This window comes from Pipistrellus kuhlii, unplaced genomic scaffold, assembly GCF_014108245.1.
Source record: "Pipistrellus kuhlii isolate mPipKuh1 unplaced genomic scaffold, mPipKuh1.p scaffold_m20_p_1, whole genome shotgun sequence".
NCBI lineage: Eukaryota > Metazoa > Chordata > Mammalia > Chiroptera > Vespertilionidae > Pipistrellus > Pipistrellus kuhlii.
The window spans coordinates 10,790,932-10,809,793 of NW_023425404.1; the positions used below are offsets into that span (position 1 = coordinate 10,790,932).

General features: G+C 45.6%; 1 protein-coding gene across 1 annotated transcript in view; it reads right to left on the reverse strand.

Moving 5' to 3' along the window:
• Window positions 1-623: 623 nt before the first annotated feature.
• Window positions 624-18,862, reverse strand: part of IFT43 (intraflagellar transport 43) — a 71,506-nt gene continuing 53,267 nt past the window's right edge. Inside the window, exons 6-9 of the mRNA XM_036430852.2 lie at window positions 2,006-2,078; window positions 1,672-1,747; window positions 1,131-1,193; window positions 624-961 (exon numbers count right to left, since the gene is read on the reverse strand). Of these exons, the coding sequence (XP_036286745.1) occupies window positions 896-961; window positions 1,131-1,193; window positions 1,672-1,747; window positions 2,006-2,078 (278 nt within the window). The 3' untranslated portion in view covers window positions 624-895. The remainder of the gene's footprint in view (window positions 962-1,130; window positions 1,194-1,671; window positions 1,748-2,005; window positions 2,079-18,862) is intronic.

Consider the following 18,862-nt stretch of genomic DNA (forward strand, 5'->3'; position numbering starts at 1 on the left):
ACCCCCTTCCTGCTGTGTCTTCAGCTAAGCCACCTACAAGCACGAAGGAGATAGTGTAACTTCACTAATTCAACCGAAAGTCCGCAGTAAGAAAAGTGTCCGCCAGGCCACCCAGCAGGCAGCCACTTGCAACCCCCATACCCCTGATGCTTACAGGCAGATGCTCCAGGGAACTGCTGTGGCCTCTGATTGAATAACTTTGAGGAGGAGTGTCATTCCTTCTCTCCCTGAGCTAGCTTTCCCTCATGCTCTTCCATAGTAGGCAGAGCTCCCATAAAATTGTTTAAAAGCTGCTTCCTTCATCTCCATGAATCTTTCCAAGAGGGCGCTGCAAAGAAATGGAAGAGAGAGCCATAGAAAAAAAACAATTTAGCCCTGGCCCATTGCTCAATGGTTAGAGCACTGGCCTGCGGACCAAAGGGTTGTGGGTTCGATTCCCTGGCAAGGGTATGTGCCTCAGTTGCAGGTTCCTCGGCCCCTGTGGGGGCGTGTAAGGGAGGCAACCAATTGATGTCTCTCTCTCATGTTGATGTTTCTCTCTCTCTCCCCCCACTTCCCTTCCTTCTACTTTCTCTAGAAATCAATGGAAAAAATATCCTCTGGTGAGGATTAAATAAAAACAATTTTAAAAGAAAAAAGCAATTTATTACAACTGAAAGATCAATGCAGTCTCCTGAAAATAAGTATTTTTATTACAAAATATTCCATATGAAAATTCTAAGCTCTTTGCAAGCTTTTTTAGTTTTAGGCTTATTGAATTTTTTAAAAAGTCCAAAGTGGACTTTAAAAAGTCCAAAGCGGAGGTTATTCTGTGCAGAGAGTGGTCTGTTGCCCCAAGGGCTCAGGTGTGTGCAGACTGTCCCACGGGGTCCTCCTCCTGTGCCTGCAGCAGGTCTCACTCGGTGAGAAGCTCTGAGGACACCTCAGTGTACAGATGGTCCCAGTCCCAGCCGACGTCCTCCTGCCAAGAGAGGTACCACTAACTTTCTCGGGACAAAGGAAGGCCTTTCCCAGTAGCCAGAGCCCACCACCCAAACCCAGCAGCCACGGAGGCAAGGGTCAGCCTGGGGAGCCAGCTGGTTAGAGGAATGACTCAGCTGAGGGAGCAGGAAGCTGCTACTGCTACGTACTTCCCGAACTTCCTGTTCTGGCGCAAGTACTTTGGTGAGGAGCTTCAAGTCGATCACTCCATCCTGTGAATGCAAAGGATGTGCATTTTAAAATGGATGTGCATTTCAAGAAAGATGTGCTTTACAATTAACTCTTGTAAAGTGAGGAGGATCAGGTTGTGGGGGGCAGACTTCCCAAACCCAGAGCTGCAGGAATGCTTTCTGAAAGAGTAAGAATGTGAGTGGACCACACAGCCACTGAGGGAACGCCACGATACCCCGCACGCTGGGCATTCTTTGGAGGAAGGTCAACATCAGGAGGGCAAGGCATGGCAGCAGCCTTTCTCTAGGCCTGCTTATCTATTGACCCCGAGTGGGCAGCCATGGAAGCAGGTGGGAGCTGCGCTGGAAAACACTGGAATGTGCGGCCCGCAATATCCAAGGACGATGCCTCCAGCAAAAGGACTGTTGCCAGGCAACCTCAGAGGCCCCTGGAGGAGATGAAAAATCCCTGGGGATGCTGCCTGGAGCCCGCCCTCTATGCAGGAGCATCTCCACTCACCAGGGTCTGAAAGGCTGCGCACTTCATGAGGTCATTGTCCAGGTCACGGTAGGTCATCACCCGGTTTACCTGGACGCTGCAGGAGAGAGAGTGTGAAGAAGAACCAGAGGCAGGACCAGTTGCAGGAGTGCTGCTGGGCCACTGTCCACAGAGCCTCCTAGGCAGCTAGGAAAGACTAACCTGGGGAAAAAATGTCTAATAAAATAGGAACCCTGGGAGGGAGCCCTCCACCAGCATCTGGGCCTGCACCGGGGGCAGCACCACTGTGGCTGGCATTTGAAGTATATCAGTTCACATGTTCCTTGCCTCCCTCCAGCTTCATAATCTAACATACCTGGGAGGGGCTGCCACCTGCAACACAAAGTCTTCTTCCTGAACTTCTTCCAGATCCGGAATGACAGGAATATCTGCAATGAGAAGAGGCAGCAAAACTGTCAGCAGCATGAAGAGGGATCTTACCTGCTTCTTTATATATTACTTATTCCTTCAGCCGGCCAGCATGGGGCTACCAGCTCAGGCAGAATGGAGAGACACAGTCTCTGGCCTCCAGGGGCTCCCAGTCCAGGGCTATGGGACTGAACTACAGGTGCACATTAGAATCAAAGGTAGAATGTCAACAAGTCCCAATCCTGGGCTTTACCCCAGAACCAGCTGGGTTAGAACCTCCAGCGTAGGGCTCAGGCACCTGTATTTTCCCTAAGATTTCTTTGGCGATCCTGATGGTCACTCCAGGTTCGGAGTCACTGGTTTGGGTCTCCAAGGAGAAATGTAAAGAAATGAGAAGAGCTCCCAGACAGCATTAGAGGGAAAGAGGGAAGGGGAATCAGTGAATAAGCCTGGAAACAGAGGAACTGAGAAGGCGCAGTGCCATGAGGTGAAGGTCACTGACCCCGTGACCAAGGTGCACGTGTGCATTAGCTCATTGTAGTCCTTGCAATTATCACAGTCTCCATGGCCCCGAGCCTGTGTCTGAAGGTCACTTGACACGTAATGCTACAGCCTGGCTCCCAGCCGTGTATCCGAGACCAGGCCTGCATCTGCCAGGTCTACTGCAAAAACAGTGCTGCTTCTAAAGATGACGCTTCTCTTGCTGTCGCACAGAGACTTTCCTTGCCTGGACTCTCCATATGAGACAGACATACAGACACAGAAGGAGTCACTTCCTTCACCAATTTAACAAAGTCATGCAAATGGAGAAACATAGACATCACTTAATTGTGGCAACTGACTTAAGGTACAAAAATAGCCCATGCTCTCCTGGGGACAACCTAACACCGGACAGAAGAATGTCCTTCTCCAGTGAGTACTGCTGACTGGCAGAGGGGTTTTCTTTGTTTTAACCAGACTGCAGAGAGGGGCAGAGCGAACAAAGAGGTAAGGCCGGAAAAAAGACCAACTGGGCTGAGACAGTGTCAGAATTCCCAAACTAACACAAATATCAAAAGGAAGGGGAAAATTCCAGAGAGGAAAGTGAAAAACCCTTCATTTCTGCTTCCATGGATTGAATGCAATATTATTTTTAAACAAGATGCAGAATCATTTCAAGAAAATGAAGACCCTCGCCTCTTTCAGGCTATTCAGGACTTAAACTGCAGTCAAAGTGAAGCCCACATATTTGTGTGGCAGTACAAGCACGGAGTCTTGACTACTGCTTCAGACATTCCGGATGCTGTACCTGGAAAAAGAGAAAGTATGAAAGGGAGACACAGAAAATAAGACACACAAAGAAAGAGACAGGCGAAGAAAGATAGTGATTAAAAGAATGAAGAGGTAAAATAAAAAGAAATGGCTGCGCCAAACTGGTTTGGCTCAGTGGATAGAGCATCAGTCTGCGGACTGAAGGGTCCCAGGTTCGATTCTGGTCAAGGGGCATGTACCTTGGTTGTGGGCACATCTCCGATGGGGGGTGTGCAGGAGGCAGCTGGTCGATGTTTCTCTCTCATTGATGTTTCTAGCTCTCTATCCCTCTCCTTCCTCTCTGTAAAAAATCAATAAAATATATTTTTTAAAAAGGGAAAAGAAAAGAAGTGGCTGATAGGGAAAATAGACATATTCAACCGCCTCTTCCCCCAAATGATGAAGCACATTCAGCAAGTCCTCTTAGAAAGAAGCTGCTCAGCGCTTAGACTGCATCTCCCTATCCTGCTAAAGAATTAGAGATGGAATTCTCTAAGATTCTGTCATATGCTAATGGAAATTTAGCTTTCTTCCTCATTCTCGCTCTGTGACTAACACTCCACGGTGAGGGCTGCCACTGACAGCGCCGGAGCCAGGGCGGCGGGGCCCCCAGGCTGGTGCGAGGCGCAGACCCAGCAGCAGGGTGGGGGGAGGCTGGCTGGGCCATGTGCCATCAGCAGTGTGACAGTTCTGGAGTGATCCAGTTAGCTGCTCCTGGCCCTCCTTGGACGCGGAGTCCAGCCTGAGATGAATATTCAGAAGTTGGTAAGAAAGTGCCCCATGCTGAGTGTAGGGCTCAGGACGGGTCTTCCCAAAGTCCCCTTTCCCTCCACAACACTAGCATTTGGGCCCTGTCAACTCTGCCCAGCTTCTCCAGCTCTGAGAACTGCACTGCGGCCCAGTGTCCACCCTGACTCCCCACAGGCCTCTCGCTTCATCCCCACCCCCTCCTCCAAATGTGCACCAGGGAGTGTGGGGCTGGCCCATCTGTGACAGTTCAGAGGTCAGTCTGGGCCTTGGCACAGGCGCCTCTCAGAGTGGCACTGGTGGGGCTGGCCACACAGTGGGATTTCTCTCTAATTGGAAGCCTGGTGCCCAACAGAACCCGGTGCACTGCCTGAGTGGGACAGAGCCAGCGATGACAGCCAGGCCAAGGCAAGCTGGAACATTCCGGTGCAGTGACAGCTTGAGCCATCGCAGCAGAGTCAGGCCATCCAACTCCCGGCCCCAGTGGAACAGGTGGCCGTGGAGCAGGTTTTGGGCAAACTTCAAAGAACTTCACAATTTTACAGTTTCTGATTTATAATCACGGACAAGTACTTGCTCATGTGTACATAATATGTTCTTGGGAATTTCTGTTCTTTCTCTCCTTCTGCGTCCCCGCCCCCCACTCCCACCTTGCCCTAACCCCACACACATACCATGAACAAATCTAGGAAAAGAAAATGGACTTGAGAAATTCACCTCTTCACAAAATTACCTACACGAAATGGCCCCGCCTGCACACAGCACAGCTACTTGTCTGTAAACCTGGAATGGTGACCCAGTCTGATTCAGGTTGTCAAGTTTAACTTTCAAACGCTCAGGATTTTAATAGATACAACAAGAGGAATACAAGAGTACTGTTGAAAGCTACCGCTATTTTTTTAAAACCTAATAATTATGTTGACTTTATTCTCATTTTCTTCCACGATGCTGAAGAACATGAACAGAAACAATGAGTTAAGCGTATGGGTAGGACTCCTGTCCAGCAGTTAAGAGTGCAGGCTCTGGAGGTAGGATGGCTGGCTTCGACTCTCCCATGTCCTAGCTGTGTGACTTTATCCTCTCTGTGCCTCGGTTTCCTCATCTATGAAATTGGTATAATTGTGCCCAATGCATTCAGTTGTTGTTGAATATTAGGTGCAACAATCTTTATAAAATGCTAAGTGCTATGCTATTTAGATTCATTTAACAGAGATAATATTGAGCATGGAGAGAAAAACTATATAGGTCTCTACCATCATTTTCTCATTTACTCCTGCCCATTTTCCAGATGAGAACACTGAGGCTGAGAATATTATGCAGTTTGCACTAGGTGAAACCATTAATAACAGAACCAGGCTTCCCACTCCTGTCTGACTGACCCGGAGCTTGCTCACACCTCACCTGTGCTTTCTTTGCAAAGGCACAGAGATGCCTTCTAGAGGTGAGACACTGCCTGCTGACAAACAGCTCCCACTTTTCACTCAATGTCCTCTGCTCTTGGGTATTTCTTTTGATACTAATAGCCATAAAGAAGCGAATTCTCTTACCCTAGCCTGTTTGGCTCAATAGATGGAGCATCGGACTGCGGAATGAAAGATCCCAGGTTCGATTCCGGGCAAGGGCTCGTGCCAAGGTTGCAGGCTCTATTCCCAAGGTTGTGGGCACATCCCCAGTAGGGGGTGTGCAAGAGGCAGATGATTGATGATTCTCTCTCATCGATATTTCTAACTCTCTATTCCTCTCTCTTCCTCTCTGTAAAAAAAAAAAATCAATAAAATATATTTTTTAAAAGAATCTGTAAAAGCCATGCAACAGAGGGCGTGCAACAGGTAGCTGAACAATGATTCTCTCATCATTGATGTTTCTATTTCTCCCTCTCCCTTCCTCTCTGATTAAAAAAATAAAAAACTTTTTTTAAAAAAAAGAAGCTAATGCTCTCCCTCATTATGTGCCCTGATTCGCTACTTTCCTACAACAAGGCTAATCGGAGCAGCATGAAAACAGTGCATTGTCGCCAGAGCACCAATCTGGCTCTGAGTCCCACAGAAGCCTTCCTCTCTGTGTCCCTTTAGGGTCTATTGTTTGCTGATTTCTTGGTTGGAGCTTTCTTTTTTTAAAAAAACAGAACAAAACATGTTTTTATTCTTTTTTCTTTTTTAAAGCAAGAGAGGGAAAGGGAGAAACATGGCTGGGCTGCCTCTTGCACACCCCTTACTGAGGATTGAATGAATCTGCAACAGCGCATGTGCCCTGACTGGGAATTGAACCAGTGACCTCTTGGTGCATGGGGTGATGCTCAAGGAGGCTGGCTGGGGCTTTCTGTGTGGAATTTCCTGGTCACTATGGTTTCTAGAGCTCCGTAAAGACTGTGCTATCCTCCAGCACTTACCCTGATACCTTAGTAAGTAATACAAGGTTGGTCTAACTTACCAGGTTCCTTGAGGTCCTTATACTGATAACATCTGTCCCTCGCTTCAACCACTAACTGAGCTCTCAATGCCAAAGGCCCTACCTGATAACACACAATCTCTTCCCACTCAGTGCCCTGGCCACTGCAGAGCACCCACAGGCCGTGACGGGCCCACACCCACCCTCCACAGCTAAGTTCAACAACCAATCAACATGAAAGGGATCCGAAAATACTGTTTAGAGACACTCCAATACAGACCTCAGCAGAGCTCATAAGCAAAAGGAAGCAACATCCACAGTTTTAGGAGATGGCAACTTAAACCAGAAATCATAATTTTTCTCTGCAGCTGCAAAACTTTGTTTTACTGAACGCTGTTACCTTCTGCATCACGTATAGGGAATTTTAAACAGGCAAATGGAAGAAGGTGTGATTGAAGATGAAGTTAAGTGAAAGAAATTGGTCTCATTTAGCCCGTGACAGGATTCATCTGTGTTCCCAAGTCCACTGAGGTGGCATCACGGGCGTTTCATATTCATGAGCTGCGGCGACACTGTCCCCTCATTTACAAAGAGCCGTGTTCAGCAAATTCTGTCCCTGTGGATACTCCGTGCATTTCATGGTCTTGTTAGAGAGACATCAAACACTCCAGTAACCAAATACCAGAAAATGGCTTTAATTAGTGGATCTCAATCGTATAAATAATTTTTTTCTGAGTGAAAAAAATGGAGAATTTTTTTTAAAGGGAGAAGAAAAGGGGAAAGCAGTAGGCAACAGGCTTCAAACACCCGAAGGAACAAGGGGAAGAGACGGTCTCAGAGGAGCTCCTGAGTGAGGCCGGGCCCAGCACCATCGGTCTCTGCTCTCCCGGAGTCACGGTTCGAAGGGCAAAGACCCGCCTGCAGGTTCCTGGCTTTATGAAGACTTATCCCTTGTGTTTCACCCGACTCAAGCCGGCCCAGCCTGCACTCATCACAGGCAGAGTGGGAGAAAGGCAAAGAGAAAAGAGTCTGGAAACTGTGATGTTGGCTAGAGAGCCAGGCTGCCAAGGCTGAGAGACAGGACTGGCCGTGAGCAAACTGCGTGGCCCAAGGTGAGGCAGAGTGTCTGGGAGCAGGTCCCGGAAGAAGAATGTGATAGAGCAGCAGAGGGGAAAAGATGCGCCATCCGGAGGTGCCAGGCTGGGTTTGTTCGTTTGATTTTCACCCGTGTCCTATATGTTGAAATACCGCCGTGCTCCTGCCAAGCCGAAATCTCTCCTAATGCTACTGGGGGAAGATCACAGACCTTAAGATCAAAATAGCTGATTGTTCCTCACAGCCCCCAAGTTGTGGGGACTCTGCTGGTGGACGATGGGTTGGAGAGGAAGGTTCAGACTGATTTCGGTTTCTGAGATAAGCCCAGCCTCAGCACAATGAGTGTTGCTGGTTCATGAGCAGAAAAGGGGCTTTGCTAAGAGTGGCGACTCAGCTCGTGGTCTATCATGGCCTGTGAAAGCCAGATCTCATAATATCTTCCACAGAGGGATGCTGTAACGTTTCTGAAGGAACCAGGAATGCAACACCTCAGAATGAGGTTTTTCCCATCACCCGAAGTCCATTGAGTGCTGAATAAGATTCTGATTGCCCTGGCCAGTGTGGCTCAGTTGGTTGAACATCATTCTGTGCAACAAAGATTGCCAGTTCAATTCCCATCAGGACACATACCCAGAGTTCCGGATTGATCCCTGGGAGGGGGTATACACGATGCAACCAATCAATTTTCACTCTCACATCAATGTTTCTCTCTCTCTCCCTCTCCCTTCCCCTCACTCTAAAAAAATCAATAAAAAAAGAAAGAACCTGCCAAAACCAGTTTGGCTCAGTGGATAGAGTGTTGGCCTGTGGACTGAAAGGTCCCAGGTTCGATTCTGGTCAAGGGCATGTACCTTGGTTGTGGGCACATCCCCAGTAGGGGGTGTGCAAGAGGCAACTGATTGATGATTCTCTCTCATCGATATTTCTAACTCTCTATCCCTCTCTCTTCCTCTCTGTAAAAAAATCAATAAAATATATATTTTTAAAAGAATCTGTATCAGCCATGCAAAGGCTCATCAAACCCTCCCCACCCCTCCACTCCCCTCCCCTCAGAACAATTCAAAGGTAGTGCTCGAAAGAGACAAGCACAGCTCAACAAGGTTCTCTATGGGAAAAGATCCATTCGGCCCAGGAAGCTGGCATTGGGAGGACCTGCTGCAGTGACCTCTAGGGAACATTGCATCACTGGCTATGGCCAGTTGGAGAAAACAAAGAGCAATGATTAGCAATGCTCTTCGCCATTCCAACAGCTCTCAGAGCTCCGTGGTGGTTCCAGCTTTGATCTGTTGAGTTATGTGAAGGACAAGGAGGAGTAAAGGTCTTTAAAAATTTAGAGGAATAAAGTGGCTGGAAGGAATGGAAACTGAGTAACTCTCCACTCTCTTCAATAGGACCCAAGATGAGTGACAGAAAACTCCTTCTCAGAGCCGCCAGAAGAAGTGTGTTAGAAACCAGGCATATCTGATTCTATTTCATCCTCTTTGTGTTACACTCAAAAAAACAAGACAAACTACACTGCTTTCATTCTAAATCCTTAGTTTTGTATTTTCCTTATATATATTTATTAAAAAAATGCTACTTTGATCAGTGCCACCCGTGCCACCCTCACACACAGAACTCTTCTGAGCGGTCCCCTCCGTGCAAGGCCACTGCTGGTGACAGCCAGCTGGTTTTGATCACAGCCATTCCGAATCGAATTTTCATAAGATAGATGAGGAGTCTTACTGCTGCTCTCTCTCTTATCAGATGAGAAACAGAGGGGGAGGGGGGGAAAGGGTCCTGAGGGAGCCGCTCAACAATCCAGGGCTGCGTGGTTCTTTCTCTGTCCCTCCACGGCTGCAATTTTCAAAGGCGTTCGCCTCGGGCACTTTTAAATGATGGTGTCTCAATTCTGTAATCATCTTTCAAGAACTTTCTCTTAAAGGGCCTTTTAGGTAAACCTAGTCTGTCAACCACACTTATGGACTCAGGAATCACATTCCCAATATGTGTCCTGTGTGTGTATAGACAGACGAACACACACATACAAACACACACACACACACACACTGAACATGTGAATTTTTAGAAAGTTGGTAGAACTAAAGCTAGATTAAGTTCATTTCTTGCCGGGGTAAAAGGTCCCCTGTACCTCTCCTTGAGATTTCTGCCCTAGCTAGAATAGACCCTTCTTTGGGAACTAATTTCCATGGGTGAGAAGTCAGCAAGAAAAGACTTCTCCACCTGAGGGCTAAGTGATGTGCTATGTCCAACCCAGATGCATAAACATGCCTGTCCCTTCCCACCTCACCTAAGCAGTACCTGGCCGTCAGTCTTCCAACTAAGTAATGCATCGTGGCCGTGTATTTGGGAGAACACAAAGCCACAATGCTACCAGTCATCCGAGGCCACAACTTGCTGTCATTTTGGTTGCAAAGACTATTTGGAGCAGCTCTACAACTCTACCTTCTCTTCTCATTGCAGAAAACATTATGGCTCTTTATACAGACTCCATCTTTTGAACAGACATCCTAGAGCCGCGTTTCTTTCCAGTTAATACAAATCTAAGTGGTCTAAGATCTCCCTGGGCAGTGGTCCTCACCAATATGGGCCTGTCTGCATTCAAGGCCTCTCACCTCTTCTCATCACTCATTCATGCATTCCTTCACAACTGTGTGGACAAGTCCCGTGCCTCTCCCAGAGAGCCGAGCACTGCTTAAAGCAGTCACATCTGGGACAGTCACAAAGTAAAGGGGATTGGTTTTGTCCTATCCTGATCCTGTCTTCTGTATTCAGCCAAGACAGAATCCAAGGAGTCACAGAACAAATACCCTGATCTCTATCATGATTTCAGGGAGAGTCACCTGTCTTTGACTTGTCAGCGCTTAATGTTGGATGATTTATTATTAATCACACTCCTCCAGACGGTAGCATGATAGAATGCTGTCGTAGCTTTCTCTGTGTTCCTGGAGGGAGGTATTGCAACCTACTTCATTTCTAGCGTGCGTGCATGGCAAAAGACCTGCATTCTCCCCCTTCTGACTCTTCAGATGGGGACATGCAGATGAACAAAGTAAATGGAACCCCGAGAGGTCACTGCCAACTGTGTTTCAGGCAGAGATGCTCATGAAGGTAAGTTTGGAAAGTCTGGTGTGACCTAGAGATTTCAGGGCACCACCAGGGGCATAATGAGGTCTGTCCCAGTTCTGCCAACGAAGCAGGAGGGCTGGGCCAGACTCCGGGCTATGCTTGGACCAGGGTAAGGTAGAGGATGATGAGTTCTCCTCTCCAGAGGACACAGCATAGACATAAGAATTCATTATCTAAAAGCAATCACAATGAATTTGATAGAAGAGAAATCATGACAAGAAAGAGAGGAGGTGAAGCCTGAAGATTCTGCTTCATGTCACAGAGCTTTAAACACCCGGCCTCTGGCTCTTCTCTACTCAGCCCGGGTTTGTTGTAGACATGACTTCACAGTGGGAGGCTCAGCAGAGCTGAGGACATGGGCCAGCAGTAAGTCTGTGCATCAGGATAGGAGAGCCAATATCCAATCTGAGTGGAGACAAGCCTCCTCAGCCAGCAAGCCTGAGAAATGAGCCTACCACTTTCCACAGCAAAGAGGGAGGCCATGAGGGCGGATGATGCCCAAAGCCCATGTCTGAATTCCAGCTCCGCCACTACTAGTGGTGGCGGACTAGACCAGCTGGTTCGTGCTGGCTTGTAAGAACCAAAGGCTAAGTTTTTAGGAATTCTGCATGCAGGTTGTGAAACCTAAACATTATTAAAGATTAGATTATAGACTTTTGCAATGAAATAAACTACATTAAAAAGAAAGGTGATGCTCAAAACTCACCGTTTCCTAAATATTACTATATCTTACTTTAACTATGCTCTTGAAATTATTGACATCTACTGTTACAGTATGGTGAAAATATGATATACGCACTAGTGTGCTACTGCCCATTTCTTCCCAGATCCATGGTCGATTATGTCATGTTGGGAGCCTGAAACCAACCATGGTGGGAGTATTTATTAATACACCACAGAAACTGGCAAACACTACCAATGAAGATGTCTCCCCCCACCAAGAGCTGGATGTTAAATACAGTAGTCCTCCACCCCTTATCTGCACAGGTGTCAAGACCCGCAGCAGATGCCTGAAACTGAGGTAGTACCAAACCCCATACATACTATGTTTTTTCCTATACGTACATACATATGCAAAAGTTTGATTTATAAATTAGGCACAGTAAGAGATTAACAACTAGTAACAGAACAGAACAATTATAACAAATACTGTGATAAAAGCTATGTGAGTGTAGTCTCTCTCACTTTTACAACTTATCTGATAACAGAGGCAGATACTAAGTGACTAACACGCAGAGTGCACACAGCATAAATATGCTGGACAAAGGGAAGAGTCACGTCCTAGGAGGGACAGAGTGGGACAAAGGGAGCTTTTGCCACGTTACTCAGAACATCGTGCCATTTAAAGTTAACTGCCTTGCATGCAAAACGGAAACCTTTCCCACACACCACGACATTTTGAATTTAATTAAAAAATCAATTTGCAATGAATATATAAAAATAAATATATTACTCACAATTCAGGTGTTCTTGAATATTTTCAGCTGCAAATTCTCATGAAAAAATGATTTTAAAGTTGGTCAGGGATGCCATTTAGGGAAAACATTTCTTTTTATGGACACGTGTGGCGAGTGGGGAAGGTCCGCCACTTGCATCTACAGACGCTTATGGCGTACAATGGGTTAAAACTTACAAATTGCTTATTTCTGAAAATCTCCATTTACTATTTTGAGACCACCCTGACTATGGGTAACTGAGACCGCAGACAGCAAAACCATAAATAAGCCGGGAGGTCTGTATTTACCAGCACATCACTACTTATTAGCTACGTGACTTCTGGGAGTTACTTAACTTCACAAGCTTCAGTTTCTTCCTCTGTGAAAGGGTGATAATCAGTGCTCCTCACAGAATTGGGAGAATAACGGAAGGACTTCAGGACTGCAGTGCTGGCTCCTGGTAAATACTTGAACATGCATTTATCAATACCATTTCTTCAATACATGACTGACTTCCTTTTTCAAAATTCTTACTCAATATCTCACTAAGAGAACAAAGCAAGAGACAAAAGATAGGACAGCTAATCCCCCCCTCCTCTATCCCACCCCATTCCTGCTGTGGATAAGTGTAAATAAAAGGTGCTCCTGTGCATGTTTGTGTCAGGGAAAGAAGGGGAGGCATGGATCTAGAAAGACCTTAGCATCTAGTCCTAGTGACTTTAAATTTAAAACACAAATTGATTTTAAGGAACACTTAATTTAAAAATCCAGTGCCTGTTGGAATCGTTTTTGGAGAGGTAAAGGAACTAGGTTTAGGAATCACTTGAAAAATCCCAGAAGCTGTATTGAGCCGAAGGAAGGAACACTAACATAATGAAACAGTCTTACTTAGCAAGAGGAAGGAATGGAGACATCAGGGTTCCAATTGACCTGCGCTTAAATAATTCTTTCCACCTTCCCTTTCTCTGCATTAAAGCTGTTTAGGCTCAGAATGACTGCTACTTGCAGGAGAACGGATGAAGGATATAGTGGAAGGATTAAGCAAAGAGTGAGAAAGAACCCGAAAGAGAGTTAGAAAGCCTGAAGACAGAGATGAATGGGAAGAGGGGAGAGCGAGGGCGACTGAGTGATAGCCCTCAATAGATAGCATTTTTCTAATTCCACTGACAGTCTGGCATCTCACATCTCATCCAGCTTCATTGCTTGGCTGTGTTCAGCCACTTTTACCTATTTTCCCTGTTGACATGGATAGAAAATTGAGCAATTACCCTTAAACTCGGAGCTCTCAGATCATCCAGATTGCTACACTTGCAGAATTAAGTCCCCAATTGCCCCTGGCTAGAAGGGGCTCAATTCAGCTTGTCCTTTAGGAATTAAACACTTTTTGGTTGGCAATAAGGATTTATTATTCCTAGGGTTTTGAGATAGTTGATTCTGTGAAAACTGGACCCCAGGATGCAAAGAGCACAGCCCTCTCCAGGGGGGACACGGCTTGCTCAAGTGGCACCGGGAGCTGCCAGAAGGGGGTGATAATTCCACCCACAGTCCTAGGTTACCCCAAGATGCAACGGTTATTAGTATATGCAAGAAAGAGATAATCCTTTTTTTTTTTCTTTTTTTTTTAAAGCTTCTGTTTCCAACCTGTGAGAGAGGAATGGGAATGTCCCACCCTCGGCTGTGATAAGGCCTGTGAAATCATTTGGCCTGGCCCTGCCAAAGCATTAGGGGTGAGTTAATTAAATGTTTGACCCAATATAACAGGCTGATTTTCAAGCTGATAATTTTGTAAGGCCTGCGAACGAGGTAATAAGAAGTATCCAAATAGCCCTTGGCAGAAAAAAGCTTCCCCACCCCTATTCTAAAGTCATATTTTGAGGCTCACAAATTCTTTCTTTAATTTGAATTAACTCTCAGGTAAACTTTGAAAGCTGAGTCCATATCTGTGTTTTCAGAGATTGTTTCAATTTGAATACCGTTCACCTTTTTTAGAAACGAGGAATTTTTATCCCCATTGGTGTGCCTCTCAATGTTCCTCCTTAAAATTTCACATTCTATGCAGAGTTCACACTCTAAGAGCTGGAAGAGGCCAAACAGGCCTGAAGATGCTTCTGGGGTTAGGTAGGTGACATGCCTTTGCACATGCTGTTTTCTCTACCAGGGTCTCCCACCCATCTTCTCCCCCCACTGCTGGCAACTCTATCTCCCTTCAAGTTGAAGTTTAAGTCACTTCATAATGGTCTTCCCTCATCACCCAATTTTAATAGACTCCATCACAATATGTCCTTACTTATTTAACTTATTTAGTCCCTATTTCCCTAATTAGATTGTAAGCTTTATAAGGACAAGGACTAAGAATGTTCGTTCACCATCATATACCCAGTGCCCAGCCCTATGCATTATACACAATAGGTATTAAAGAAAAAGTGGTTAAATGAATGAATGACTTGCCCAAAGTCACTTGCAGAGATTGGGCTCAATCCTATTTCAGAGCTGACGTGTTTCTCTAACATATACAACTTTCCATGACAGAAGAAGTCTAAAAGCCTTAGAGCAAATCAGTAACTTGATTCCAAGAATACAATGAATGATTATGTCACTAAAAGATGGTCATCTAAGTAGGAAAAATCAGTTTTGCCATTCCACAATTTGGGGATCCTGAGGTCATTTTGGGTTTGGGCTGTCCATCATTCTTAACTGTTCTCCATAACCATGAGTCCCAACTTCCCTGAAGCATTGTGTTAGCTCTGGCTGATTCTACCTCGAATCAGCAGTCATCAAACTTCATTAAAGGCTGTTTATGTGGGGACACTGATTATGTGCAGATGAGAACGAACCAGAATCAAGGCTTAACTCTGCAGAATGGGCTTCTCTTCTAATTACCACGAATTCTTTATTCCTTCTCCACATGGAGTCTCCCATTATGTCAGGCAACTTGCCCGTAAGGCCTTTCACTTTCTTCGCTAAACAAGTCTACCCATCCTTCAGGGCCCAGAGCAAGATCTTCTTCAAGTGCCCTCAACCCGCTGGGATCACTTCCTTTTCTGAACTCAGGGCCCTTAATAATGCCAACCACCCATAGCAACCACCATTTGCTGCCTTGGCCATTCATCATACTGTTGCCTATACTAACTCCTGTAATGCCTTTCATCTTTTGTCCCCCCAACAGAGTTCTATGTTCCTTTAGAGCAGAACCCTATATAGTCTTCTAACCCCGCAGTCGCCAACCGGTGGTCTGTGGACCACTGGTGGTCTGTGAGGTCCGAAAGGTTGGCGACCGCTGTTCTGAACGACTTGCAAATCATTTCCCAAAGGCCCGATCTAATTGGCAGATGCACTTTGTTCTGTTTATGAAGTGATTTTTTAAAATTCTGTCATTTTTTTGAAATACAAATTTGAAAACTTTTAGGCTGTGCCATCTCCTGTGTGGGTTCACCACAGGCCCCACCATTCTTCAGTGTCTACCCTTCTGCTGGTGCGTGTGATTACATCATCTGCCTGGCCTCTAAAGGCACTTGGGCTTGTAGCCAGTGATGTTTTTGCAAACAGTTCCCATGCAACACATTCTGCTTGACCAATAGATCCCCAAACCACCTCTAACTATCATTCATTCTGTTTCTCATTCTAAAACACGCTTCTCTTAAAAGTTCATCTCTTTTTCTACTTTTCTCCTCTCTTCCTTCAGAAGCCTAAGGGAAGAAGTGCTCCTCTTCTCTCCCTACGCATCTTCCCCAGGTGCCAAGAGTGAAGCGAGGGAGGCTGGATGCTGAGAAACACATCGAGAGACATGGCTCTGAAGGTTTTCTATAAAAGAAGGGGAGGGAAGGAAGGAGGGCATCTCACTGGATCAGAAGCTCCTGGAGCACAAGGACTGTCTTGCCACCATCTCCAGCATCCAGAACAGCATGGCCACAGGAGGCACTGTATAGACACATCTGGCTGTCCTCTCGAAGGCCCGAAGGCCCCAAGGCCTAGGGTGGAAGAAGGCCAGCTGCCTGGTGGGAGACCTGGACTTTACACATTCACCTTTATTCCCTGAGGTTCATCTTCTCCTTTGAGATTGCTCGCCAGTTGCCCACCCCTACCAAGTACAAGGAAAATAGCTCCTTCCCAGGGATAATGCTCTTATAGCAATGACGACCTCAAAGAGCCTGGATGTGATTTTCTTAAGGGAACCAGTTCGCCCACATATCTGCTAACGTCACTGCTGAATGAGCGGCCAGCGGTGACTCAGGGCGATCACTCATGGAGCCTCCCCACCCATTGGTTATTCTAAGTTCAAAGAAGCAGCCTTCACTAGCCAACCAAGTAATTCTCTGAGCAAAGATAATTCCAGAAACTAGTTATATGTAACATATGATTCCTACTGCATAATGGATTCTAAACATTCCCATACAGTGAAATGGACTAAGCCAAGTGTGAAGTGTAACATATGAACTGATTTTCCATTAAAGGACTCAGGCATAACTGCACGGACAAGAGATTTATGCCCGGAAGAGGCATTCCCTCCTAGAAGGTAAAATCAAGTGCACGCTCTGACAAGAAGGGTTTTATGCTTCAAAACTCCAGAGCCAAAATAAAGGCCAAATCACTAATTTCACATTGTAAGTTTATGACAGGGGAAAAAATACTCGGGGTATTCTCTGAAAATTTTCTTCTCTCCTTTCTTAATGAAACTGAATTAAGCATTCTATCAATCATGCTGGGTGCTCTATATTACAAATCTGGGAGCTAACACTAATACACCTACCTGTGGAAGGAGATGCCACCATAGCTGGGGGTCATATCATTTGTTACAGCCCTGAAGCCAAGAGCAAGGACACTGGGGTCAAGATCTGTATTCAAGTCCTGGTCTGGGCTGTGCAGCACTGGTGGTACAGTGGTAAGCACAGTGGTCTTCCCACCTTGCTGTCATTTACAAGTTGTGTGGTCTTGGGCCAGGTTAACTTTCTTTGCCTCAATCTGCTCATGTTCAATATGGGAGATAAAGAATAATAAAAATGTCCTTTAACGGACAAATAACAAAAATGTGGCATGCCCATACAATGATTGTTATCAATAAAAATGAGCAGGCCAATGGTATATGCAACCACCTGGATGAATCTCATAATCATTACAAGTGAATAAAGCCAGACACAAAAGCATACATATATATGATTTAATTTATATAAAATCCCAGAAAATGCAGACCACTCTATCATGACCAAAAAACAGGTCAGTAGTTGCCTAAGGACAGGGGTAGAGGAAGGATGGACTGAAAAAGTTACATGAAAGACTTTTGGGGGTGATGAAAGTGTTCTATATACTGGTTATAGAGGTGATTTCATTTGACATATTCATCTGTCAAAATTCAAACTGTGCACTTTAAATGAAGGCACTTTATTATATGTAAATTAAGACCTCAATATAGTTGATTTTAAAACTTTTGCATAGATTTGTTTTGTGAATTAGTGAGAGAGAAAATAGTGACTCACTAGGCTTAGTAGCTGGTACATGGCCAATGTTTGGTAATGAATGGTGATGGCAGTGATGCTGTGGACACCACGGCATCAGAGCAGAGTGTTCTCTTCGGAGTCAGAAAACCAGAGTTCCCCACCAAGTTACTTTGTATAATCATCTCTAAGCCTCGATTTCTTAAACTGTCAAATGACAGGTTAGGACAAGACAGACTACACAGCTGCTTAACGCTACAACAATTTGATTCTAACCGATGGCAGCCAGCACAACCTTCTAACAATATGCATTTATGATGTGTGTAAACCATAGTATTTAGAAGGTTTTGCTGTAACATTCAACAGCTAAAATGTATCGGTTGAAATGTATCATTTTTAACACGATCAAAAAAATGGAGCAAGTAGGATTCCTTTGAAGGGAGTTGGGAAAAAGGTGCAAGGAAAGGTGTAGAGAGGCCTGAAGAATACCAGTTGAGTAAACTTTCTGTAGCCATAAATTTAAAAAGCATCTCAGAGTTATCAGCATCGTAATTTCCATGTGCACTGCTCCCCAATGGCCTCGCAGCTTTGCTAATGTCTGGCAGGGGCCCTGCTGTCTTGAGTCCTTTGGCATATCCTCCTGGATGGTGCCCCCGCTTCCCTAAGCAACCAATGGCTATAGCAACAGGCCAGTTGTGAGGACAGGCAGAGCAAAAGTGTGGCCAGCAGCCACCAATCACCAAGCCACCACAGGACCCAGTTAACACTGCAAGGACATCCTAGGTACAGATCTGAGAGAACAGATTTTGGGAACAGAAATGCAGAACTCGTTGGGAATGATTAGTGGGTGGAGAAGCGACGAGGAGTTTAGTGATTAGAACTAAGGAGAAATATCTGGCAAAAAGAAATGAGCTTGTCAGTAAGAGCTCACGAGACAGCAAAGAAAAATACTGAAGAATGATGAGAGATGCTCATAAGCTCTTAACAAATCCGAGATGGTAGACTGAATTCCTGACCTCCAGTGGCTGCCTTAAACCCCTTTGGAATGAGATAAGGGAGAAGAACTTCCACACAATCCTTTTCTCTCCAGTCTGAGTTCTGGCTTTACTAGTAGAGGCGCTACACCAGGATTGTCAAACTTCAGTCTGCAAAACAATCATTCAGGGAGCTTATTGAAATTCATGCACACTCCCAGGCCCCAACTTTGTGGGTGGCCTGGGAATCTGCATGTTAAACATCATCCCAGAATATTTCACAAATGTCCTATATGACCCTTGCCCCAATCCTGTG